The sequence below is a fragment of the Daphnia pulicaria genome, chromosome 1 (genome assembly GCF_021234035.1).
Source record: "Daphnia pulicaria isolate SC F1-1A chromosome 1, SC_F0-13Bv2, whole genome shotgun sequence".
Taxonomy (NCBI): domain Eukaryota; kingdom Metazoa; phylum Arthropoda; class Branchiopoda; order Diplostraca; family Daphniidae; genus Daphnia; species Daphnia pulicaria.
In genome coordinates this window covers 33,361,012-33,387,093 of record NC_060913.1, presented here as the reverse complement: position 1 = coordinate 33,387,093, position 26,082 = coordinate 33,361,012, and the positions used below count along the sequence as shown (strand labels likewise).

At 42.6% G+C, this 26,082-nt stretch overlaps 2 protein-coding genes across 5 annotated transcripts; both read right to left on the bottom strand.

The window, feature by feature from the left end:
• Nucleotides 1–2,555: 2,555 nt before the first annotated feature.
• LOC124321010 (sodium-dependent dopamine transporter-like) lies at nucleotides 2,556–13,285 on the bottom strand. Of its 2 annotated transcripts, none has more exons than XM_046783927.1 (17): nucleotides 12,838–13,285; nucleotides 12,692–12,759; nucleotides 12,059–12,255; nucleotides 11,892–11,909; nucleotides 9,024–9,103; nucleotides 8,861–8,915; nucleotides 7,360–7,514; nucleotides 6,940–7,103; nucleotides 6,629–6,767; nucleotides 6,311–6,445; nucleotides 6,045–6,148; nucleotides 4,971–5,208; nucleotides 4,742–4,870; nucleotides 4,537–4,636; nucleotides 4,070–4,170; nucleotides 3,805–3,972; nucleotides 2,556–3,712 (listed from the first exon to the last, which is right to left on the bottom strand). In XM_046783927.1, exons 2-17 carry the CDS (start codon nucleotides 12,727–12,729, stop codon nucleotides 3,563–3,565), a joined length of 1,971 nt encoding a protein of 656 aa, XP_046639883.1. In that variant the 5' UTR covers nucleotides 12,730–12,759; nucleotides 12,838–13,285; the 3' UTR covers nucleotides 2,556–3,562. The 2 variants fall into 2 exon arrangements, with proteins under 2 accessions (XP_046639883.1, XP_046639882.1); XM_046783926.1 differs by having other exon boundaries at nucleotides 12,692–12,846; nucleotides 12,981–13,285.
• A 360-nt stretch (nucleotides 13,286–13,645) lies between these two features.
• Nucleotides 13,646–22,008, bottom strand: LOC124321009. 3 transcript variants are annotated; one of them, XM_046783923.1, is made up of 13 exons: nucleotides 21,762–22,008; nucleotides 21,198–21,245; nucleotides 19,477–19,674; nucleotides 18,613–18,747; nucleotides 18,336–18,521; nucleotides 17,880–17,939; nucleotides 17,534–17,643; nucleotides 17,318–17,413; nucleotides 16,473–17,176; nucleotides 16,194–16,333; nucleotides 15,730–15,939; nucleotides 14,822–15,193; nucleotides 13,646–14,228 (listed from the first exon to the last, which is right to left on the bottom strand). In XM_046783923.1, the coding sequence occupies exons 1-13, from the start codon at nucleotides 21,835–21,837 to the stop codon at nucleotides 14,092–14,094; spliced, it is 2,472 nt and encodes an 823-aa protein (XP_046639879.1). In that variant the 5' UTR covers nucleotides 21,838–22,008; the 3' UTR covers nucleotides 13,646–14,091. The 3 variants fall into 3 exon arrangements, with proteins under 3 accessions (XP_046639879.1, XP_046639880.1, XP_046639881.1); XM_046783924.1 differs by having other exon boundaries at nucleotides 15,730–15,936; XM_046783925.1 differs by lacking the exon at nucleotides 15,730–15,939.
• Between the last annotated feature and the right edge of the window lie 4,074 nt (nucleotides 22,009–26,082).

The following is a 26,082-nucleotide window of genomic DNA, read 5'->3' as shown; positions in this document are numbered from 1 at the left end:
TCAAAACTACAAGACACACCTGAAATTTTTTAAAAATAAAGTTTAAAAAATGCGAAGGTAAAAAGCAAAGAACGACATGTGTGAAAAGGCTGCTATCCTGTGGCCTATGTCACGTGTGGTGCACCTGACAGGACCAAAAAAAAAAAAATAAAGAATAAACGACGAGAGATAACAGGTGTTGGCGCATGCCGTCAGAAGATGCGACATAGATTCAATGGAGCTCGAAGACTTTCGCTGGATGAATGACGACAGCAACCGACAAACACTCTACAAAGAACAGATCAACAGGATAACTCATGCAGCCTAACTCATGTTGGACTCGCGGCTCTCGACTGCCCTTCGTTCCGCTCAGCTCCACTCGGTTTCACTCGACCTCCCACCGTAGCAAGAAATGACATTTCCCGCTAGTTGCCATTACACCGAACCGAATGTTTCCTCAACATTTGGCACAAAAGAACTTGCAACTTGCGCATGCATCGCCAACATTTTGTATGCAATTAAGTTTTACCCGAGTTCAGTTCGACGATAACGTCTATTCGGCCTTATCTCCTGTCTGGTCTTTTGTCAGATTTCAATGGTCACTTTGTGCCCCACGTATACATATATGCTGGCATGAATGTTCTTGCCAAGTCATTTCAACACCTCGGGTGGTTGCTCGCTGGAGGACTCTCATCTGTCGTCCTCTTATTCTTTATTAGGGATTTTTCCCTTGGACTTTTTGGACTTTTTGCCGTTTTTTTTTTATCGTCTTCTGTCTAGCAAAGCTAATGTTTTATTTGACGTCACCCCAATGCTGCAAAGAAGAAGAGAGACGGGCGGGACCGACAATTCCGCCGGACTCGGAACGAACGGCCATACCACTGCTGACCTGATTCACTAAAACGCAGCTATAGCTACGAAAAGGGAGGGAGTGATCTCGATGGTCGAGTCTTTTCTCCTTGGCCTTGTAACACAGGGCTAATGAATTGAGGTAACATAGCGGTACGAATGCCCTATAGGGTATAGCACCCACCTACACCTGGGACAAATTCATTAAAACTTGGCTGATGGTATACAAGGACTCTCCGCGTGTGTGCTCTATAGACTTTCTCTTGCTCCACTAGATGATGATAAAGAGAAAGAAAGAAAGAAGAAGAAGAAGAAGAAAAAAAGAAAAGCAGAGAAAAGACTTGTCTCTCTTTGCCCGGTTGTTTGTTTCGTTCAAAAGATATATAGACTCCTTGTTGCAGCCTACGTAGTATCGGGAGCATCAGGAGAAAGCAGGGCCTCTATCTCATCTTCCTCCTTCAACATGTGTGCTTGTATCTTCTAGGCTCGACTGGATAGCGACGTGAGAGTGTTGGCTGTGCGAGTACATATGGAAGACTCTATCGAGCGTGTTATAGGATCCGAGCGAAACCGCAGCCGGAAAACGAAAGAGTTGGTCAATCGAAAATCATTGTTTAGATGATTACACATGTGGACACGTTTGGGTTTTATTTACTACCTTTATTTATCGCTACTTTCCGTTTTTAACCGGCGACTTAGAAATGCTTGGAAATAGGGTCAGAGCTTTTTCGGCTTTTTCGTGTCATCCCTAATAATGCCTGGACGGAGCGAGTGTTTACTTTTAATCTATTAGCTCGCGCCCATGCCGTTCCAGTTACAACTTTACCGCACTGGATGGGTAGTAAGCGCTTATGCAATAGAATAGAATAATCAGAGCGATGGCGGTTATCACGAACTGAAACCAATTAGACCTATATAACTTCTTTTTCTCGTGTCTTGTATGATTAATAACCTTCGAATTTAATCCCATTGTCCCCGTAATAATCCCCGTAATAATCAAGTCTCAAAATACTGTCCGTGAATGCGACGTACGCCATTGGCGATTTCCGATTTGTTGTCGAGACAAGCCGTGTGCCTGACGAGGACCTGGTTCCAAACTTTCAAAAGCAAACTTTGAAAGCGTTGCAGTTTAATTGATTGGACTGCTGGTAAATGGTGCTATGTGTGCTGTGTGTGCTCCGCATTCTCGTCTACGGATCCCTGTGAATTGGTTGCGAAGAGTCCGACACGGGAGAAAGTGCCACAGTGCCCACACTTTCATTTCAAACTGTTCACTATCCCATAGAGTGTCCTCAAGGAAAAACCTGAATTTCCAAAATTTAATAACATCTACTACCTCGTTAGATTAATAACGGCCTCCCCCAATTTGAAAGTGTCGATGAGCGAGTTCTGTAAAAAACAAAAAAACAAAAAAAAGTCCTTGTGGTGAAAGCACTTTGCCACCTCCTCCGTGTGGTTAGCCATTTTTGGCCCGTGTGCAACACAACTGCAGAGTAGACACATATCTATAGGCTACCGTAGTAACTATACAGCAGTGCCGTGCACTAAAAGTTTTGAAAAGAAAAACCGAAAAACTTGTTGTTTATTTTTGGTTTTGTTTTAGAGATCATTTCGGTTTTGTTTTTGTTGGCAAATGACTTTGGGAGATACTGTGGCATATAGAAATCCACTAACACTCACGCACAAAAGAAGGGGGATGAAAAAATGAAATAAAAATAAAAGAATCGTACTGTGTGTGTGTCATTATTCATCATCGTATAGAGAAGAATGTGGAATTAAGAGAGAAAAGTATTAGAGAGGCGCATTGGAGTTATACAGTCGAAAGACAAGTGGCGCTCCGGATACTGGCTGTTGTATGCGGAACGCCATTGTTGTTGCACATGCTGCTGCTGCTGCTTTTCTTTTTTTCGCTGTTGGGCATTTGATAATAGCGGGAGAAGGAGGGGGGAGGGATTAAATCGTTACAACTCCGTGATGGGATCAAAAAGTTCCAACACAAAATAGAGACACTGCGTACAAAAAAATGCCGGCCGGGTTCTTTCCGGCACTATATGTAACAGACGGAACACTGAAACAGATCAACACGAATTATATAAATGAAGAGAGTCTGCGCCGATTGCGACAAGTTGAGTAGAAAAATACAAACGGGCAAATGAAAGTGAGTAGAAGAAGAAGAGTATACGTAGCAACAGACGTGAGTTGATATGAACAAATATCTAATAGATATGAAAACTAATCATTTCAGACGGAACTGACGCGTTCTTTAGTAGTGTATGTGAAACAACGATTTCAGTTGCGCAGATACAGGTGTCCAGTTGAAATCTAGAGACAGTGCAATTCCATACGGATAATAATAAATCAATCAATGACAAATCAAATTGAAAAAAAAAAACCACCACAAAAGATACAGGTAAATGGAAAAAACAACGACGACTCGCACCCCTTGTGGGCCAAAAATGTGACTAGAAAAAGACCCAATTATTTTGATCCGTTGATCCGTCAATCTCTCCCATCATCTCTCTTGGTTATCGTCAGTCACTCATACACGATCGTACAAAACAATTGTCGAATCAAAGATATGCTCTATTCTCAACTTCTCATATTCATTGGATGTAAAAAGAAGAAGAAGAAGAAGCGGGCCGTACATCCGGAGGACGGATATTCCAGCCCATCCGCTCCCATCTTTTTTGACAAAAGAGAAAATGGAAGAGATGGAGAGAAAGAGATGAACCACTTAGACGTAGGTGCTCCGATCCGTAGAAGTCGTCTTGAAATTTTCATCGATGATCAATAGAGTGGTGGGTCGTTCGGTGGTCATGGCGTTGTCTACCACCGTCATCGACTCGTGCTGGACGACGTACGGCGTCACCAATATTTTCATTCGCTGAATAAAACAGAAAATTTGTTAAAATATGAGAGACTCGGAACAATGTGTTTTGTGCAGGCCTCTCTTCCTACATAGATTCTGGAACGTACTTGACAAAAAGTTCCTGGCGTGATTAGGATCTGGTAAATGGCGACGGTGGGTATCATGGCGATGCTGGATCCGGCTATACACCAGCCGAGGACGTTGGCCCACATCGGGTAGATGTAACCGTCGTATTCCAGCGGCTTGTAGTCCCACAATCCGTAGCCAATAATGCCCTTTAAAACAACAACAACAAAAATATGTTTTTTGTTTCTTTCTTTCTTTCTTTGCCGGATCGATAGCGAAGTGAATCCATTATTTCGCAATCTTTACCATGAGAAAGATGGGAGCGATGAACTTCCAACAAACTCGCCAGTAGATTCCTGGGCAGAAACCAGTCATGGCTTTGATATCTTGACAGAAGCGATCGATCCCTGTTTTTCATTTCCGACAACAAATATTGTTAGCGAGTTATAGAGTCGAGCGAGAGAGAGGGAGAGAGGGAGGGCGATCAACATTGAATTCAACCAGGCCAGCATGTAATAGTTTTGCAGTCTATAGTCTAGATATATATGAAGTGCTGGGCGCATGAACGATAACGACGTTACTTTCTTCCTCAAAAGACTCATCACAGAGAGCTAGCCACTTAATGAAAACCACGACAGGGTTGTATAATACCGAGCAGCTGTATACTTTGGGTCCGTGTGTGATGTGCCGCCCAACTCTACGTCGGGCAATCGATGGTGGGGGAGCAGAGGCAAAGTAGTAAGTCTAATTTATATCTAGTTATATATATCTACCATAAATCCAGGACACGGCGATGGATTCAAATAGAACGGCGATGAGGATGGAGAAGCCGGCAGCGAAGCGATCGAGCAAGTTGAAAAAGTAAAAACCACCCTGGATGGAATAGAGATAGCGAGATAGTAAGAGAAACGACTCAAATGAATAAAGTGATGGGAGAAAAAGAAGAACCGAGTTCAACCATATCGAATGACATGTTACCTGAGAACAGGAAGCCAATCCAACGACAAAGTAGACGCTGAATAAACAACCGACGAAAATCTCTCGATGACGACCAATGATTGGATATTCATCGCTGAGTGCCGTAATGATGGCCTCTGACCCACCAAACTGTTCATCGCAAAGGTAAAAGAAGAAAAAAACAAACATGTCAAAATTAAAGATGAAACAAAAAAAGAAAATGGGAATTTAGAGAACGATGAGATCGTACGGAGCTGTCGAGTCCAAGAGTCATAAGCATCATGAAGAAGAGCAACGACCAGAAAGTGGATCCGGGCATGGTGGCGATGGCTTCCGGATAAACGACAAAGACGAGACCCGGCCCTTCGGTCGCCACCTGGTCAATAGGTTTTCCCGAACGCAGCGCCATATAACCCAGCACGGAAAAGATGACGAAACCGGCCAGAAAACTCGTCGAGCAGTTAATTAAAGATGTCAGCATCGCGTCCCTGTTTTTGTTTTTTTGGAGAGTTTGTTCAGTGTTAGCCATGGGGTGAAGGATAAACTATTTTAATACTTCCACACGCATGTCAGCCGGTTAAGCTGTGTAAGTGTGTAGGCTACTATAATAGCAACATATATACGTGTGACGTAGATATTGTAAGGTATCTAGACCGAAATTGGATCAAGGAATAGGTGTCCTAATTCTTATTATGGACCGAACTCTGGTGGTTTGTAACCATTTGGCTGGATACGTACACGAGCGACATTTTGTGTTTTCCTCGATATCGGCTCGCCTTGGCTAAGCACGAGATCAACTTGACAGCACGCAACTTGGCCGGCAATTTTTTCTAAACACCAGATTATGACGATCGCGTAGCCTATGTATTATGCGTGTACAACAACAGCCAGTGCTGCTGCTGATGTAACCGGCAACTTTCTTCGACTCGTGACATTTGTGGCTTCGAACCATCTGCCATCCCTTTTTTCCTTTTTCGCTTTGAAGGTCTGACGGTCTGACAAAGCTTTCAAGGGTTTTACTCATGTGTAACTATTAACGTCGCCTACATGTACATTGTAGTCATAAAGAAACACACATAGAATTTTAAATTAATGACGTCGTCAGAAACTTCAAGGCCCATTAAATTTGGAAGGTAAATGCTGTAGGGGGGGGGGGGGGGCTGGTGTTGAACAGAAGAATATATCAGCAGTTATTATCTTTTAGTTGTTAGAAATAATATTAAAAAAAGTAGGGGCTAGAGTCAAACACACACTTACTGTACTATATACATGAAATACTTTAGCTGGTCATGTACGTAAGTAAGGCGGTCGTAAGCCTACTTACTTGTAAACGTTATTGTGGAACTTGTTGTAAGAGGCGAATGCCAGCAGAACGCCAAAACCTGGACCCAGCGAAAAGTACACCTGCGTGGCTGCATCCACCCAGACCTTCAATAATATGCACGCAAGTATCGATCAAAACAATTGAATTGGTAATTCAGATTTGAGCCAACATATGGTACTTTTACATTACAGCATAATAATTCATTGGCAAACATTTTGGCTGTATAAACGAGCCGATTTGTTCTCAATCGGAGAGAAATAACCCACCTCGGCTTTTTTGAGTGCTTCGAAGTTGGGCGATAGGTAGTAACGGATGCCTTCGGCTGATCCCGGCAGCGTTATTCCCCGCACCAAAAGGATAAAGAGAACAACGTACGGGAAGAGCGCCGTGAACCAAACAACCTGCCGGTGCGCGCCGCCCGTTTGTTTTTCGTCGGTACGGAGAGAAAGAAAAGAAAAATTGTAAAGTAAAAGTAATTAATAACATTGGTGATGTAGAGCAGAACAGTTGTTTGTTTTCTTCTTTGCGTTTGTAGGTTAGGTGACAACGAAAGGCGACTGTATAGAATACGGGATTTCACTTGCCTTGCCGGACGTGGAAATTCCCTTCCATAAACTGAAGTAGCAGATCAAGTAGACGACAAGAAGACACAGAGCAATGTCCCATTTGATTCGACCGAGATCGTCGATACCTTTGCTTTGGTTCAGTTCCAGTAAACCGCGCCTTTTACCAACGGAAACAAAAAGATACACAAGGAAAAATTTCAATTCTATTTATATCCATTCCCTTTTTTTGTTTTTTGTTTCAGCTTTGTCGGCGTGTATACGCAACCGGGATGCATAGAGTGTATAGTCTAAATAGGGATATCATTGGAGAGAGATAGAGAGAGCCTTACACGAAATATTCCCAAGCGGCTGACGTGAAATTGGTTGACTGTTGGGTGGAATTCAATTCGCTAATGCCGTCCAGATCGGACATGATCGTCTCGTTGTTGTTCATCTGGCTGATAACGCTGCGATTGTTGACGATGTAGAAGCTGCCGTTGAACTCGTGATTCACCTGATAAAAACAATGACGGGACCGCAATCATTTTCAATTCATTCGCGCCACACAACTAGTTCAGTTTTTCCAAAGTGTTTCCATATTTGATCAATTGATCGCGTACAAAACGTCTGTATGTATTATGTAAGGCGTGTGTAAGAAGAGCTGCATTTTCCCTCGTTCTCTCTTTCTTTTTTTTGTGTGTTCAATTCAACAACTTGGAAAGAAAGAAAGAAGAAAAAAAAAACGAAACGTTTTTTGAGTGTATATATACCTCGGCGCATTGAGGTGTGTTCCACGAATTGGAGCAAGTGGTCCACGGTAATTGGCTGGTAAACGAAGCGAAGAAGAAGTGCAAAGCCCAAGCGATGATGACGTTGTAGAAAAAGTCGACGTAGAAAGCGATGAGGACGACGGCGAATCCGATTCCTGTCGTACAGTTACAACGCATACGCGCCCGTCCAGTTTTATTAGACTCTCATGTCAACTCTGCACCACTAAGAAAATCGCCAGTCGTGTCCTGTGACACAGGGACGGGACGACGGGATGGGACGGGACGACGGGATGGGACGGGACGGACTTTGACACACAAGTGGAGGGAGAAAAGAATATTTCCCGTCGATCCAATTAACGACGACGGTCGGGTATGTAACCGGCCACAATGGGAAAATCGACCGCATTCTTATACTATTCACTGGCTTTTCGAATCTTGCTGGACTTGGACATTATTGTAGACCTATGGCGGGCTCCGGCTACAGGAAGCTGAATAAACCCAACGGATCTGATCGTTAGAACGGACGATTACATCCAGTGAACGAAAAAGGCGAATAAACGGGACTGGATTTCTTCTGTCGACGCTGGGCTCATTATTCGGCGATTTTTTCTATGATAGTCTAGTCGAGCGGCAAGACGTCTGGTTGGCAACTGTAATGGACATCTGCCCCGTTTCCCTCTACAATACCCCAAGTTGAGCGAACAAATAGTCGCACATATGATCCATCGTCCCAGGTCTCGCCAATGACTAGACACATGTCCAATCCATCGCTCAATTCGGTCAGGAATCTCTAGACCTTCAATATGTATGTGCACTCTTATTTCAACAATGAATTTGATATCTTGTAAGTATACTCGAATATATTATTTTAAACTTGATACTGCCTAGTTTGTTTTTGTTTTTTAACTGCGTTCCATCAAATAGCAGCGATTGAAACCAAATAAATTACCAGCGCAGGATAACGGGACTTGAGAGCACCTATAAAAGGGAAACGACCGCAACGAACTTTTTTTAAAAAAATAACGTAAATAAGTGCTATGTTGACTTGTAAGCAAAAGTTAATGTTTGCAACGTTTCTGAAACGCATGATGCTGCTGCTGCTGAACCGTGTCTGTCGGCGGGAATGAGCTAAATTGTGTGTGTGTGATGACATCACTGGCCGGACGATAACCAAGTGCAGACTGAAACGGCAGTCAGTCACGCTGTTAAGCCTGTTACCATATACTTAATTCAGCTGTCTGCTGGCGTTTTTTGTTCATCGTCTGACGTCATTCAGAACATTTATCATCCAACTAATAATCTTATGCGTCCGTAAAAACATTAAACAAAATAAACATTACGGTATTAATAGTATACGCAAATAACATCAACTAAAAATAAAACACGAGACAAACAAACAAAACAAAAGTCTTAAAGAAATAAATGAGTGGCGTGTGTGTCTGAATTTCATTTTTTTTTTTCAGTGGCAATAATTTGGTGGTTAAGGCGAGAGAGCGATTACCTTTGAACAGGGGAACGATCCTACCCCAGCTGGTAATGGCGCCTTTCCGGTAGAACTGCAATGCGAGTATAGTAATTCGAGAAGATTACGATGATTGCCGGCTGAAAGAAGCCTAACGGACATCGGAGGTAAACAAACTAAAAATATGTGACGGATATATTACCTGTCCGAGGGCCAGTTCCATGTAGAAGAGTGGTATTCCGCCGACGAAGAGCATGATCCCATATGGTATTAAAAAGGCACCTGTCATGTACACAAACATTGGAAAGAGAGGAAAAATAAACATTTCACATGTGCATATCGCTTATCGTGCCATCAAAAATCTGCCAACAACTGACGATCAATCCACATCTCGATCTTGATATGAGCCAAGCGTTCCAGATTACTATATTATACTCTGTGCTACTATCATGGGACGATATGACACTGGGCACACTAAGGCCTCAAGCATCCATCAACACAGCTGCAAACTGGCACACAAGGACCCTCCGTCAAGCCTCCCGCTAAAAGCCCTCACTTCTTCTTCTTCTTCTCTCTCTCTCTCTCTCTCTCTGCTGGCCACAGTCAGGCGTAATACAGTGTCACGTATTGTACTACTACACTGCAGGGAAAATATTCGACCCCTTTCCGGCTCGAGTCTTCTTCGTTCCTGGCTCATTCAGACGTGCACTTAAAGCGTCTAAAGCGTCTAAAGTGTCACATGAGGAGAGGTGACGGTTGACAAAGGCCGACTCTGATTTATAACTCTTGATCCAATGTAAAGAAGAAGAAAAAACGGAAAACAGAATGAAAAACGAGATGCTCTTTACTGACACGTTTTATCAAAACGGTTTGAATCGTCTAGCGTCTACATTGGAAATAGAGCAAAGACTAGATACACAGAGGGCCGAAGCAATGCGTTAAAAAAGATAGAATCTCTCCCGCAATAATATGAAACGAGAGAAATTGGGTTTGACAGTTTCCGTTCTGCTCTTCATCAAGAGATTAATTTGACAGTGAGGCCGGGTTACTAATATACCCAGAGTCGTTTCAATATTACTTTTCTACTGGGCGGTTACATTGTTCGGTGAAAATATAAATATTTCCCTTTTTGTTTTCACATAACCATCGCTGATCAAACGTGAGGTCGTATACTAAAATGAGTTTTTTTTTCGGCTTAGGCTACACGATGGAATTTCAATATATAGACTTAAACATATTTAATCAACTACTAATCAACATGCCATGGAGAAATTAAAGGAGGGGGGGGGGGGACGAGGAGCTGGTCAACTCGAATCAGAAGTCCATGTAAGTTACACAAAGCGTATGTCTGCTAATAGTCTAGTGTAGCTTAATTATGTATTTTCATTTATTGTGTGTGCTGTAATAACACACGAATCCAAAGCGGATATATATGTATTATACATATATATGATGCTGTGATAGGGTAGAGCGGTGAAGACGACAGATCTATACGGACGCTGACTCCCGCGGGAAATATTTCTAGCCGATGATTGTGGGCATGGTAATTTGATTGTCAGCAGAGAACCGAAAAAAAAAACCCCAAAAAGGGAAAAGTATATATTATATAAGATATAGCTTGCAGATAGAAAGGAACAGGGCCGGGGATATGTGTAGAGGAACTAAGGCAGTAGAATATACATATAAGAGCGCAAGGCGGGCAAAGCTAATTAACGGCCAGGGGGAGATGCAACCGAAAAAATGTGATGAGAAATACGTTCACGATGGACGTATTAAGAGAGGCAAGAAGAAAAAAAAGAGATGCATTTTCTCGGATCTATTGCTCAACTCGAAATGTGTACAGAGACCCAGAGCTGCTGTGCTCTGTATTAGGGACATATGAGGTTGGCGTTTTGGTTTATTTGCTTTATTATTATAGTATTATGACAGCCCCCCAATGAGATTCGATGGCGTTTATTTGTTAGCAGAGCTGGCGGAGGGATATATAGGGCCGGGCCCCTCATGAGCCGCGCACACAACTATTATATCGCCGCATTCGTTAATTTACGAGTTGGGTTTATAAAACGTTAGCGCATATTGGATGTGGTGGAGGATTTCGAGATCTCGGAAGCCAAGCCGAGAATTTCCAGCTCATTTTTTTCTCTCCTACTGAGTCCTGACCTCCCCTCCCCCCTCCCAACAACTCTTTTACGTTGTCCTTATACGACGAGAGACAGAGAAGATAAATGCTCAGCTCGAGGATTTGCTTGTATCCGCCATCTCTCCCCCCTAACCCCCTATACGAGTCTCTTTTCTAGCGTTCGTGCCTAGTCTCCTAGTTCCCCCCTTTTGATATCGTCTCTCTGACTCTCAGAGTCTGGCACTAGTCATATAAACAATAGCGGGGCGCGCATTATAAGGACGCCCATCCTATTACCAAGATGCGAATGAGATGTTGCCAAGAGGAAGCGCAGCTCGACACTTTGAGCAGTAGAAAAGCGGACGAATAAGACTCGCGGCGGGCCAGATTCAATCTCGCACCCGCGACGCCACCCGACGCGGGGTCTTGTTCTATTGCCGTCAGTCCTCTATAGACTCCTCTCCTCTCTACGGCGCCCCGCTTTCATACTGATCACGACTCCTTCAAAATCCTGCGCGTCATATCGCGCACTTGATGATGAACGACCGCAATGTTAGCTGGCTGGCATCCCCACTTCATTCGCGTGATTGCGGAGAGCATTATGGCAACACACAACCGCCAACCAACAGTCGCGCCCGCCCCTCTATTTCTTCCTCTAGCTCTCTCTCTCTCTCTTGTTTTCTCGTCGAGTGCCTTTTTCTACGTGACGTGCAGACAGCACCAGATCGTCCAGCTCGATTGGTTTGTCTCCCCAAAAATGAAATGAAATAGAAGAAAATAAAATCAAAAGTCAATGTCACGCAGTCGAAACCTCTAAGTTGAACCTCTGTCTTTTTTTTGGTCAAAAGACTATAGAGCTCTCGTTCGAAAAAAATACTACAGACGATAGAAAGAAAAACAGTCATAGAAATGAAGAGGGATCGTGCTATTTGGCAAAAAGAAAGATTTTACCTCCTCCGTTCTTGTAGCCTGGCAGAGTTGAAAGGGTTCCACGTCGTTGTTTTGATAGAGTCGGAATAAAAAAAGAGACAGACACAATTGCAATTTGAAGCTTTGAATCACAGTGGCGAATAGGAATGCAGTGACGAGCTGATGATATAGGAGACCAAAGTACTCACAATAGTAGGGGAAGCGCCATACGTTGGCGAGATCGACGGCGAAGCCGATGACAGAGAGGAGGAAATCGACCTTCTTGTTCCAGGTTTCGCGCGGCTCCCCTTCGCTCGACAAGGTCCGCGACACCGGCGGCTTATTGAGCGCCGTGATTTCGTTTGGTGGCACGCTGCTGTTGGTCCCATCTGCGTTGCTGCTCTTACTGAAACAAACACAAACGAACTTTGAGTTTAGTTTTGAGTTTAGAGAAACGGCAGGGCGGGCAGGCAGAAGATATAGCTAGTCACGATAGAAATGTGACACAGAATTCAGTTAGAAAGTGCGCAAACAATAATAATAATAATAGTATAGATGTTGGGAATTTCATGTGAGTTGAGACTATAGTGCCATCTGAAGTATATGGAATAAGCTGTTTGTAAATCGCGGGATTATTAAATGGGGCCGACGTCTTATACAAGTTTCATTCTGGCTGACTAATGACATCTGGTCGTAAATTCACTAATTCCGACGCGGCCGTCCCGTCCGCTTGATTGCCGAGATGCAACCCACAATCTCGGATGTCAGATTATTATGAATTAATAATAGGCAAAGGATAATAGAGAGAGAAGAATATACTATAAAGACACGATTTAACTTACCCCATCCAGTTATCAACTCTATTCTTGAGACGTTGCATGTTTGATGTTATGGTCTTCTACTTTTTTCCCTAACCGGAACGAGGACGGACGCAGCTGGAAATTGTAGGGCGACGAAAGAAATTTACTGGCACACTAAAATCTCATACCGCTGTGTCCTGAAGCGCAAGTTTCCGCAGGGTTCGTCGTCAATGATGACAAAATTTAAATTTGCAAAAAAAGGAAAAATAAACAAAAATCAATCACTTGTTCGTTTTTTCGGTCAGTTTTGACAACTGCAGTTTTGAATCACCTCCCGCTCCGGTCATGATGACCACCATCACTCGCTGAAGCGATCGCTTCTTCGGACGCAAGATTTCCAATTGAAATCGGTCTGTCAATTTTTCCGAACCGAAAAACAATTGGGGGTAATAATAAAATTCAGCGAACTTGGGCGTATCAACCAAATCGGATTTGGTTGAATTTGAATTTTTCGGTTTTTTCACGTAACGGAAGAAAGTGGCAGGAAGTGATCACCGACAAGGGCGGTCGACATCTGAGGACGCAGAGGACGCGGGGCAACAGGTCATATGTCTGGCGATCAGGACTTTTTTTTTCCTGCTCTCTTTTTTTATAAGAGTTGCTCCTCCCTGATTCGCTCCTCGATATATAGCGGGAGTGTGCAGGATTGTGCGTGCGAGAGACTCAGAGCATGCGTCAAGACCTAGCTGGCGAACTTGTCAATCCATCTCCATCTGCCGGCGACACGACACTGCATCATATTTATTCGTTTCTTTTTCTGGCCTTCACCTTATAGGGCTCTTGGAATTATTTTTTTACTCCGCGTACTACTATCACTCAACTGCGTGGCGTATCCAGCATCGAACATTATTGCCAGAAATAAATATTGAGATTTAATAAGTGTTGTCGGCAGCGGAGTTTTATTTCCCTGTGTCGAAACAAGAAGGAAATTATGAATTCATTGCACAGTTTTTATATTTCGTTCAATCGGACCAAACTTGTAGACATACAGTAAACATTGGGCGAAAGGATTTAACAAAGAAGAACACGAGAAAAGAAATACAAAATTTCAAAAAAAAAAAAAAAAATTAAAAAAATAAATAAAAAGGGGAAGACCATCGCACAGCACCTTATTAAAAAAAATAAATAAAAAAAAATGCGCGTCATATGCTTGTGCCAGTCGACATACATACAGTATACAACAAAGCCAAATAAGAAAAATCGAAGGAAGCCAAAGAATCCCCGAAAAAAATACAAAAAAGGTTTGAAAGGATGTATAATAGTGATATGCTGGTAATGAAGTGTGCCGAATAGACCACTCGATCATATATGCTGGACGCGCGAGCGCGAACGACTCAGATCATCGGATACAAAACGCCAGCAGTCGCCAGAGTCTGGTATAATTAGCACTTGAGATTGACGCAATTGACGCCGATCTCTGTGCATTTGCATTCGACGCACGGTCCGGACAGCTCGTCGATGATGCGACCCACTCGGTACATCTGGCCGTAGATGTTGCAGCTATCAATCCTCAGACCTCCTATTTGTCAGCAGGATACAAATGAGAATAATTCAGTTGCAAAGAAAATCGATCAATCTCGGATCACACAGGATACACGTAAATAAAAGTGCTCCAGGCCTATAGCTTCGTATACTACGGCGTCGTTTAAAGAAAAGAAAGAAATGGTGAAGGAATCAGAAAAAAGAAAACGACGGGTAAATAATCAATGTCCCCTCATTCCTCCTGCCTAAATACATCCGTTTTTTCTACTTCATTTTCTATTCCATTTCCCGATGGGAGTTGATCGGCTGGAAACGGCTTTTATGTTTCAACCCTGCTATACTACTATCTCTGAGCAAGTCTCTGCTGATTTTCGTTTCTGAATCTTTCTTCGCCGTCAATTGAAATGAGAAAAATCAATCAAAGCGCATCAATCGGATAATGAAATGAGGCGAACAGCTCGACGAGAGAAATTGGGTGGGCACATTATTGTGCGCAGTAGGCACACAGGTGCTGGGACTCTGGGTTGGCCGGAACGTTAAGTATTTAAAAAGAAAAAGAAAGAAATGGGCAGCGGGAATCTTTAATCGAGTCTATATAAAGTCTCGAGATGTTATAATTGAATTTGATACCTGTAGCAAAAGGAGCTGGAACTCCGACTAGATTGTTGATTGCCGGCTTATTGAATTTGCTGTTAAAAGACCTTGGTGGCGTCGTCGGAGCAGTTGGCCGGGCGGTCGGCCGGTTGGTCGGGAATCTCCGCAAGAGGAAAGTCGGAGTGGGAGGTGGCGGAGGCAGGGTGCTGCTCGGTCGCGGCGGGAAAGTCACTTTGAAGGCCAGGATCGGTGAGGGCGATGGAGTCGTCGTCGATGTCTCGTCGGCTGCCTTCGATTGTTCTTTCTCCTTTTCCACTTTCTCTTTAGGTTGCTGAACCTTGTCGCTGGGCGTCATTGTACTGGTGGTTATCTCGGCGTTCAAAGTTTCCACTCGGTCATCAACGTTTCCTACAAAGTCGGACAGAAAAATGTGAGGAAAAAAAACCACCGAAAAACTGTCGTTCAAATTTGAGCAGAACAAAAGATGCGTGTTCTTTTTTTTCTTCTGTCGAGCCACGCCTATTATATCTCTAGTTAGTCGGGAATGGAATTCATGTGAATCTCTTTTGTCCTGGCAGACTTTTGTCTCAAGAACGAAGGCAGACGCGCTGGGGGGTTTTAAAACTGTAAAGATGCAATCAACCTCAAGCAGATGTTATACGCAGCTCATCATAAAAGAACCCAAATTAACAAAAAGACACAAATCCAACTCGAGAAATTTTCCCAGATGATGATTACGTCACCGTTTCTTACATCCTCGCGACTGCCGTTAATGTTCAAATCCCTTTGATGAATTCGGGCTTTTCTCTTTGGTAAAATGATCATCGATTGATGTTGGGGGATGATATTAAAATCAATGCACACCGAGAAGCTTTTTTGTGGGAGGAGGGTCGACAGAGATAGTGTGTCTATAGTTGACGTCATCATTAGAATGAACAACTTACCGCCACAGACCACTTGTCCACAACAGAAATGGGGCTGGTCAAGCCGGCGACAGCCGGGCAGCAGCGGAGCGCACTGCGTTTCGTGGCAAACGACCTCGCCCAACATGCAGCGGCAAATATTGCAAGGGTCTTCATCCAACTCGTCCGGCTGCTGGCTATTGATCAGCTCGCCGTGATTGTATAATTTGCCATCCTTTGAGCAGTATTCTGCTATAGAGGCGTGCAAACGGGTCGCCGGACGCCAATCGGGGTAGGCAAAATTGTGCAACCGAGTCCCCCATAAAAAAAAACCGGTTGGCCAGGAAAGTCAAGCGTGCGCAAATGAGTTAGTTAATAAATCAATTAGATTTAAAAAGATTTAAAAATTGTGTTGTTAGTGATATTTTTTTTAGCGTGATTAGTTTGGTTATCCAGGTTTGCAAGCTAAAGGTGAAAACAAAAGGCGATCGACAGTCGATACTAACCTGTCTTGGTCAATTCGTCGACAGCCGTTGCCTGAGACAATGGCGTGCGCTGTTCGATGACACCGCCCAAGTTGAGCCGCTCGTCTTCCTCCAAATTGGCCACGCCCATGACCGCGTCGGCCGCAACAAACGGGATGATTCTGCAGTGAATAAGGTAAAAAATGCAAAATGATTTCAGGTTTCATTTTACAAACGGAAATTATTTGTAGATTTAGTCGCGTCGATCGAACAAATTGAATTTCGTGGTGCCCATCAATATAATGTAGATGAACAGCTCACTCAAGATTTGGTAGTGACGGTGGCAGTTCCATGTGGGTGTAGTCGTAATCTAGAGAATCTTCCTCTTCCGGAACTGAAGGCCCTGGCGCCGAAGAAACGACTTTACCGGCATCTACCAACGGTTTGGCCGTCTTGTTGTCGACGGGCAGTAAATTGGCGCTACTTTGAGGAGGAGGCGCCGGAATGGGTGAGGCCGTGCTGGCGTTCGTTTTATTCGCCTCGTCCTTGGTCCCGACAACTCGGACCGGATTGGTGGACTGCGAAACGGAAGATATCGATGACGAGACGCTGACTTCAATGTTCCTTTCGGCCGCTTCGGCATCCAGCTCGTCGTCGGTGATCAATTCGGGCTCCTCGTCCAGTCGGGAAGAAATCGGATCTTCGACTTCTTCGGGGGTAGGAACATTCTCTTCCTCCTCTGGCGTATTAATCGCCGGCGTCGCCGATTCTTCCGGTGCGTCGGTGTTGGCCGTGAGCAGGGCCGGAGCCGGAACGCGGCTCTCCACGACGGATCCTTCGACGGCCAGCGAGTCGGGATGTTGTTCTCCGACGTGATCAATCGAGTCGAGTCGAACGTCATTGTCGGCCGTTTCGTCGATCGCCTGTTGGAAGAAGGAAGCGGCCGAGATGGCATCCAATGACGAGATGGGATGGTCGTCCGCCAAACTATCCGGTCCTAGGGTAACGGCAATGGGTTCCTCCTCCTGGAATCCACGACAATCAACTTGGATTAGGACATGCCATTTACAAATGACTGGCCACCCGATGAAAAGGGGGGGGGGGGGAGACTCGACCAATAATTGACAATCATCCACATATAATAACAAATAAGTTGTTGGATATACCTTCATTTGATTGAGGACAGCAGTGGCTTCCTTCTTTTGGTTGTCGACGTTTCGTTTGACAAGAATCTTCTTTCGAAACACGCGCGATTCCGCCAACTAGACGTAACACAAACAGAAAAGAAAAGGAAATGCATCTGATGAATTAACCGTACGATGATGTAATTGTAAATGTGCTGTGAAGGAATCTTTAGAATTTCCCCTCTCCCCTCTGTATACCTTCTGGTGATGGTAGGACGACGTCAACGTCGAAGACGAATCGATAATGCGGTCATTCCCCCGCATGTTGCCGACAGTCGTAGCGGCAGTCATCGGACGAACGCGGTCGCCTGTTTTGGAAATTTATTTGTTACATGCGTAAATGATTAGTTTTTCAACGGTTCAATGTCGGCGAACCGACAAGAAATGTTCAATACACCCATAAACATAAATAATCCCCCTCCCTTTCAAGAAAAGAAAAAAAAAACGTTCGTAAAAATTATACTACGCGTAATAATAAGCGAAACATGAAACGGCAACAAAACTACCGTTAGATTATTAAAGTCAACATATTGTGTATGTATACCTCGACGTTCGGCGGTGATCTTTTTGGCTGCGACGGATGTGGTGTTGGTCGTCGACATGGCTGTTGGTAAACAACAAAGAATGAAATGAAAACATCGACAGATTATTTTTGCACTCGGACATTATTTTAAAAATTCGTAAGATTTAAGTTTCACGATGACGCCTGTTTCCCTACTGATATCAATGAAATATAGGACTGAATTTTGTAGAGCGCTACACGACTACATTTTTACTTTTTGTTTTTTTGTTTGCTATTAAGACGGTGCTGGGCGCTTGGCTGGGCAGTCAAATAATGACGACATTCTTCGTCCGTCGCCCGTACACCGCAACTCAAAAGAAAAATTCTCACTGGGCTGAACATTTCGCTTTGGCGACCAGCAACTAGTTTGTCATCATTTATTCTTGGTTGTATGTCTATACAGGAAGTGTGTAGTTTTGGCAGTGAACGATTCCCTACCGCAATCGTAATGAGTCGGACAGCAGGCCAGATCGCGGAAGCGCGGAGTGCATCCTTCCAGTTCGGGTTCGGCGCACTTGGGTTTGACGCACGTCTGTTTCCCTTTGAGACAGAAACAATATTCGCACGTCGACGACGTCATCATGGCCGAGCCGTCGGCGTACAACGTCCCGGCGTCCACGCAACCTGATGGGGTTTCAAAAATGGCGCGCACATTTCAAAATGGAATTTGACAAAATAAAACAAAAAAAAATGATAGACTAAACAGTCGACATACCGTGCTTATCTGTGCCGCTTCTGGCCAGATGTTTCACCAATCTCTTGCGGAGATCTTCGCGCACTTTCCAAGCCGACACCTGGCCGGTGTAATCTTTCCGCAGGAGGCGATTGCCGCTGGTTCCGCCGGTGGTGGCTGTATCAAACGGAAGGGGATTTCAACATTTATAACTATTGTAACGCATGAGATTGGATCCTTTTACAACTTTGTGAAAAGGTAATAAAGGACGTTGGTCACCTTTAATGTAAGACGAAACCTGTTGGACCCTTACTGGAATTATCTGTGTTATATAAGTTAGTTGACTAAAAGTAATTTTACATAGGTGCTGGCACTGTCAACCTAGTGAAAGGTTTGATCGTCAGTGGACGTGATTGGGAAGTCTGAACTCGTGACCGTTTTTACAGTATCACCAGCCGGTTGCTTAACACATATTTATGCGATCGAACCCCAGTGTCGAGTGAAAGGCCCAACAGATGACCAACGCCTCGTAAATTTAAAACCTTTGCAAAAACAAGGCCAACTTATCGTCCAACACGGACCTTTAGGATCGACTCATTCTCTTGAGCAATAACAAAATTTAAAGTCTACTCATTAATATTAAAAGCTGGTTCTCTTTAATTGAATGGCTGGAGTGGAATGTTCTAATCTAGCCAAATATTTCAAACTAAAAATTGTGCAATTATGCTTTTAGCAGTCATTGACTTCTGCTTCTGGATATGATTTAAAAAAAACGTGACTCTGCTATCGCTTCATGGGAATTCCACTACGACAAGCGCAAAAATTAAAACAAGAAATGATAATCGCTTTCTACCGGGAGGGAGCAGGGAGGGGGGTAAAAAGATAAAATTAGATAAGTATACTTACGACAATGCAATTTCGGGCAGCAGGCGTTCTTCCTCTCGACCAAGACGCAACCCGCCGGCGGTGGATAAATGTCGTGCAAAAACGGGCAGACTTGCAGATGACAACGCAACGCCCCGTTCCGGCAGCTGCAGTTGAGGCAGGGCTCTTTGGTCACCACCGCTTCGGTTTCGTTGTAGAATTTCCCATCGTACAAACAGCCTTGTGAGAAAGAAAACGTAACACATGCAATCAGATTTCTATACATAAAGCAGAGTTGGCTACTTATTAATAATACAACAAGCATTAGACCAACAACAACAACTATTGCCAGGCGACTTGAAAGCGACGTGGTTATTATTCGATGCCGCCGACACGTATCAACCGACACGAAAATTGTTTGCCCTTCAGCAACTTCGGACACGCTTGACTCCACTTTTTGGCCAATTCCAACAGAACCGCGAAACCCATCCGGCCAAAAAGGGTTCAAACAAAATGGGAGAAAAACACGTACGCTAATTTCTTCTCGTTGTTTTTTTTTAGTGTCTATATTCTCCGAGGAATTTTACCAAAAAAATTAACAAAAAAAAAAACGAAAATAGAAACCAGTCTATAATATGTTGGTATTTTCCCTTCAGTTATGTTGTTTACATCCTGTCAAGTATTATTTTGTTTTTTTTTTGTCTTATTTAACGTGTCTTGTGTATTTCAGTTATGTCCCCGGACGTTCTTTGTGGGATCGACCCCGCAGAGGACATGACAATGGGTGCCAATGCACTGGAGTAACAGGTATATAGAAGTAATGGCCGCTGGGCAACGACTAGATTGCCGGATTGCCCTTCTGGTTTTTTCTTTTGAAATTTATTTAAATTTAAATTCGTTTCCACCTTGAAATTGCGGGACGCTAGCTAGATAGCTCATCAGTGGGCTGCATGTTATTATTTGTATTCTCTTAGTATACTATGCTATGTAGTATGTAATTACAAAACACGTTTCTCCGTTGCATATGCTAATGAGGCACAATTTCAAAGATGTTATCAAAATGCGAAATCCCAATTCCGATTGTAAACAACGAATGCTCACTGTCAGCAGCCATTTTCCCATTCTCGGTTTCATCTCTCGCCCGTTTGTTTTGTCTCTTGAGTGTACTAGTGTACCTACTCTTCTTTTTCTTTTCTTTCATTCTATTCCGTGGACGAATTTTGTTCGAACTTTTCAAGGTCTTTTACGGTCATCAACCGACACTTCCCCCTTCAAAAAAAATTCTAGTTCTACCTGTATGCTAGTCCTCACTCACACAGTTCGACAGCATTTCTTATATACGGCCGTTTTGACTGTATCTGTGCTGTGTCTCTCTCTCTTTTGTTATATTTATATTTCACTCTTGCTATTGTGTGTCGACATCACGGTACCGCTAGTTTGACTTCAATAATCCGGGCACGTCTTCGAACTTTCAGCGAGAAAGAAAAAAGAAAGAAAGAAAGAAAGAAAGAAAGAAACGAACGCAGAATCAACCGAATAGTGTCAGTGGCATATAGCGGCACTTGCCAAGTTCAGGTTTCTTCAGAATGATGATCATCTTTTGAAAAGACCAGAATGGGCTGCAAACTCGCGCAAGTCGAATGGAAGAAGAAATGAAAAAAAGGTTCACATTTTTCCGTTGTGCTCAGTCAAGTGGACTGATTGTTCCGCATACAAATGCAATTGAGAAGCGGAAGGAATATAGAAATGATAAATATGTATACCAGTGCGCTGAGGATCATCCACCATGACGTTAATGTCCGACGTGGGAGCTGAAAAAGATGAACGAAAAGGAATTAAAGAAATAAATAAACATTCACTATACAGTATCATGACATAAGTGAGAATTATACATCACTCCGATATTACTGTGTTTTGACATACAGCTCAAGGTGTAACAAATCTAACACGGCCCCATGGATATTTATTTTAGACAGGCAAAGTTAAAACTTTTGAGACATAACATCTGTGGGGCGTTTTCACGCATACTCAAGGTTTGCAAAATAACCGGTTAATCAAATCTGGTCTCAATTGGTCCTTGAATAGCAGTTTTGAATGTTTCATTTGGAAATGAGATCGTAAACTTTCACAGTCTCTCTTAAAAAATGTAGCTGCTCAGTTTCCAGAATTTTGGCGTTTCGTGTTTCAACATTTTGGCCGTTCGCGAAATTGACTTTCAAAGTTCCGAAAAGAGGCGTTTCGTCTTTGATCTCAGCTCGTTTCTACTTTGAAAGAAGAAGGTCTGGCCGGTGTCGAGGGAAATGAGACAAAAGCAAATGTTGCATTACCTGCCAGAATGGTAAACCATAAAGTCGATAAAGTCAGGAGCGACAGCCAAATGTGAGCGGAGGTGCACTGAGCCATCGTCGGTTCCAAGTCCCTGAGCGCCGAGAGAGTTGTGAACAAATCAACTGGGGAGAGAGGGGGAGAAAAGAATCAAATCAAACGAAACAAGAACCGAAGAATGCGAAGATAGCAGTCGACTCGCCACTTGTTTGGTGAAGCTTCTGGCCACAACTGACAGGGCGAGGCTCAGAGCAGGTTTTTCGTCGACTCCTCTTACCTTGCCGCAGCAGCGGTAGCTACTATAAGGCTATAAGGCAAGTGGCAATAAGACTGGGCGGGTTTGTTTTTTTTAGATTTTAGACTCTCAATAACTTCTGCTGAGCTGCTGCAATTCGTTTATTCTACCGTTTGTTTTCTTTTATTGTTGCCCTACCTCCTCCTGCCAAGTGTTACGAAGACCCAGAAACATTAGACGCGTCTTCACAATAGCAGAAACCGCAAAGTGTTTTTTAAGAAACCAGCACAGATTTTATTGGACAAGCGAATTTGGTCGTCCGCTATAAATGGACTATAACCCGGCGCTGATTTATTTGATTTACTTGCCCTTCCTCTCCAGTTCTCCACTGACCCGAGACAAGTGAACCCCTGAACTTCTCTCCCGCTCTTCATCGTTGACTGCTTGCACAATGCACATTCTTTCGGGGTGTATCCTCGCTGACGATCCGACTGTCTGTCGGCAACACGTAATGTTCGATTCGACTGGTTATGAATTATTCCAGACAGTCCCACCTAACTGTTTGCGCTTTGACTGTTGAGGAAAACCAGAAAACAGAAGACACGCTTCCGTACGAGTCTGAGCATTTTCTGCGTTCAAAAACAATACTTGTCCATTACACCCAAGCCAAACTCAGTCAATCATTTTTTTATTAAGGCATTCTTTTCTTTTCTTTTTGTAACTCAAGGTGCCGGAACACCGAATGACGATCGGTCTTCTTGTAGATATATATGACAAGTGTGTGTGTGCTGTAGGAAAATCGACCGGCTGAAGGACATTTCAAGGTAAATGGATGCGACAAAAGCGACCTCCAGCCATCGAATCATTATAATGCTATAAAAAAAAATTAAAAATAGCTGGAATATTATTTCAAAAGGACGTTTATATATTTTAGAAAATAAGAAATGGTGATTGCCTGCCCGGTGTAGCTATGATAATCCAACGCCATCAAATATTCAACAAAGAAAATATTTCACAACACATATGAAAAAATCTCTTTGCGTGTTTCCCTCAATTTAAACTGAGGAGGCGAAAATCAGCCTCCGTGAAATTGACTCTCACTCAAATAGGTTTAGGTGATTTTGTGTAAAACCTTGGCCGTTTTTTCAGTTGAAACGCAATGACTCAATGTCTGAACAAGTGCAACAGTTCCCACATTGTGTGAATATTTGCTGAACAAACAAGAGCGCGAACAGAGTAAAGTAAATGAGTAAATGAACAGGATCATTTAGGATAAATACATTTTTTAATAACCGCCAACACCATCGAGTCTAGAAAAGTACGGCCATTATCCTTAATTATTAAATATGAGTTTTCTGTCTCTGTAACCTTCAAGCAAGTGCAATGAACCCATAGCAATGTCCTATAGGGAAAAGTCGCCATTGAGTTTAGTGATAGACAAAAAAGAACCGAAATTCACTTCGCCCTCCGTGCTCAAACACACACACACACACACAAGTTGATCACAGACCGCATCTAAGTGAGAGCAGCACTGTTGAAACGTGATTGGTGAACGTGAGCTTCCGGTCTGCTGGTCGAAAATGGCTGGCGGTCGCTGATAATTGTCACATATTCCTATAAGGTTCCAGCGCGCCCACCATTGCCCAATTTAATATCGCCAAGGAAACTTCTAATTATTGCGAGCTATTATTTGAATTCGGGCTACTATATACACCCATGCAGCAGCGTCGTGAAGGAAGCAAGAATAGGTTTTGTTAGAAAATAGTAAAATACCGACTTTTTTTATGCGTCCTATTGTTAAACGAGTTATTCGAAATTTTATTTTTGTTTGTAAACCTACTGAAAAGTCATAACGAAAGTTGGCCAAAGGAACGAGTCCATATTCCGGTTGCCGGTCATTTATTTGTTTAGTTTTATAGATTGTAACTCTTACGCAATACTGGCAATAATCAACAGAATATAATATCGACCCAAAAGTGAGCCATGTGATAAGGAGCGAAGCAACGGAAGACACAATAGCCCTGAAATATACGACTCAATTTGACATCGTCCTTAAAGTCCCATTTCGTCGCGTTCGTTCTTTTAGTGTTGTTCCTCCTCTTGGTTCCCTTTTAAAATTTCAAACACAATAATAAGAAAAAGGAAGACACAGGATGCAATAGACTCTCCTTTGTATTCAATATCTGCATGTTGTTTCAAGATGGAATGGAAACCAATGTAACTGGAAAACAGAACGTACCGTTCGGCACAGATAATCACCAAATCTAACACTATTTAAAAAGGAAATAGGCTTCTTATTCTTTTGAAATGGCACAAAATAAAATTCAAAATAAAAAAAAAGTCATCGGGACAACGGAACTAAAGATATTCGTCTCTTTTTTTTATTTTTTATTTTTATTTTGTTTACGGCACCCTTTTCATAAATTTTTCATGCATCGGAAGGCCTTGATCGTAAAATACGGTAAACATGTAGAAACAAACGCACGAAAAAGCAGGAATTATCACTTACAATTTTGTCACATTTTTTGCTTCTCGAAGGGGGTATGGTATAGTATAAAGAGATCAGTATAAAAGTTTTGTCATGGACGGCTGAAATAATGCTTGGCGTGCGGGTGCTATCTATACTATAGATAACATTTTTCTGCATGCCAAAACTTTCCTTTTTTTTGGCTTTGCTTGGATAACGTCTTGAATATCTTTCATTTCATTTCATTTGAACATTATTTCGGTCTAACTATGTTGGAATCAGAATTTGGCATTGTGTTTATTTTTGATTTATTGATGGTTACCACCTTGTGAATTCCATATGTGAATATTTCAAGGTTTGTCTTACTTTTTCACTGGGCGCTCACATGCGACCAAATAGGCAAATAGTACATTGTGTGTGTCAAAAAGCCAAGGATAAATCAGTAGAGCGCGAGTGGGCGTTTGTAACAAGTCACCCATGGCCGTCTAAAGCCCAGTATTGCTAGCCCTTTTTGCCTTTTCCTTCAAAATCAAGATTATATCCGTCACGATAGGTTTCGTTGCTTGAGACACCAGGCCCGACATAATCTAGCACTTCCGGTATAAAATATAGGCCGGCTTTCATTATTCCGGGAATTTGGAATGATTCAGTCCCCAGTCCCCACGCAATTTCTTTTTTTCTCTGTTGTGTTCTACACAAGTACAATTACTGTAGGCTCTTCGCCGAAGGTCACATTTGCAACTTCATAATTTACAAATTATTTTGTCAGGCGCTCCAACTTAATCCGGAAACGAACTAGTGGAGCTACAGTGAAATTCGATTGATAATAATCTGACCAATCGATACTGGGAAGCCCAAAAACTGCTAACGCAAGTTCGTACGTCATATTTCATCAAATCGGAAAGATATACAAGTAAAAAAAAATACATATTATATCTAAAAAATTCACCAAAAATGCTATAAAAATATTCGTCATTTACTACAGCTCGAGTAATATACGTTTGATAACCGTAAAAGTAGTAAAAATTATATGTCTATACCAAAAAAATAGGGAAACCAAGATATCAAAAATCAGACAAACAATTATTGTATTTAAAAAACTGTATTTTTTTTTTTTTACATTTGAGGAATCAAAGGAATACGTTATTTTGATTTTGGCAGTGTCAGTGATGGGTCGAACAGTTTCTGTAGAAACTTCCACACTTTTTGACATTGGAAGATTTTTTTAAAAGAAATTTCAATCATTTTTCTGGACATTTGGAACCAAGTAACTGATCTTGGTATCTTTTTTTGGCGCTTCCAGGATCGCATTTCCTCGGTTATCATGAAGCAACATGCTGTTATTAACAAAGATAACAACGGGACCTTCAGCAAATGTCTGGTTATCTAAATATTTTTCAACCCAAAAGATTTAGATGGTTCATAATTTTCGCGACAAATAGTAAAAGAATAAATAGGAAATGGCCGTAGTACAAATATGTATCATGCTCATGCCTCATACTTTCTTATTTAAGCTAGTAAGCAATAAAAAATCTTAAACTTACAATGTATAACCGTTTTAGAATAGCTTTTTTCGTAAAATGATCTTGCTGGACTCTATATACGCCTCCATGAGTCCGCA

Coding starts and splice junctions, on each gene's coding strand:
- LOC124321009 (XM_046783923.1), bottom strand. CDS start 21,837: ATGGCTCAGTGCACCTCCGCTCACATTTGGCTGTCGCTCCTGACTTTA. Junction 21,246..21,761: donor ATGGTTTACCATTCTGGCAG/GTAATGCAACAT, acceptor CATCTTTTTCAG/CTCCCACGTCGGACATTAAC. Junction 14,229..14,821: donor TCCAGCTCCTTTTGCTACAG/GTATCAAATTCA, acceptor GCTGACAAATAG/GAGGTCTGAGGATTGATAGC.
- LOC124321010 (XM_046783927.1), bottom strand. CDS start 12,729: ATGCAACGTCTCAAGAATAGAGTTGATAACTGGATGGG. Junction 12,256..12,691: donor AGAGTTGATAACTGGATGGG/GTAAGTTAAATC, acceptor TGTTTGTTTCAG/TAAGAGCAGCAACGCAGATG. Junction 8,916..9,023: donor TGGAACTGGCCCTCGGACAG/GTAATATATCCG, acceptor CTCGCATTGCAG/TTCTACCGGAAAGGCGCCAT.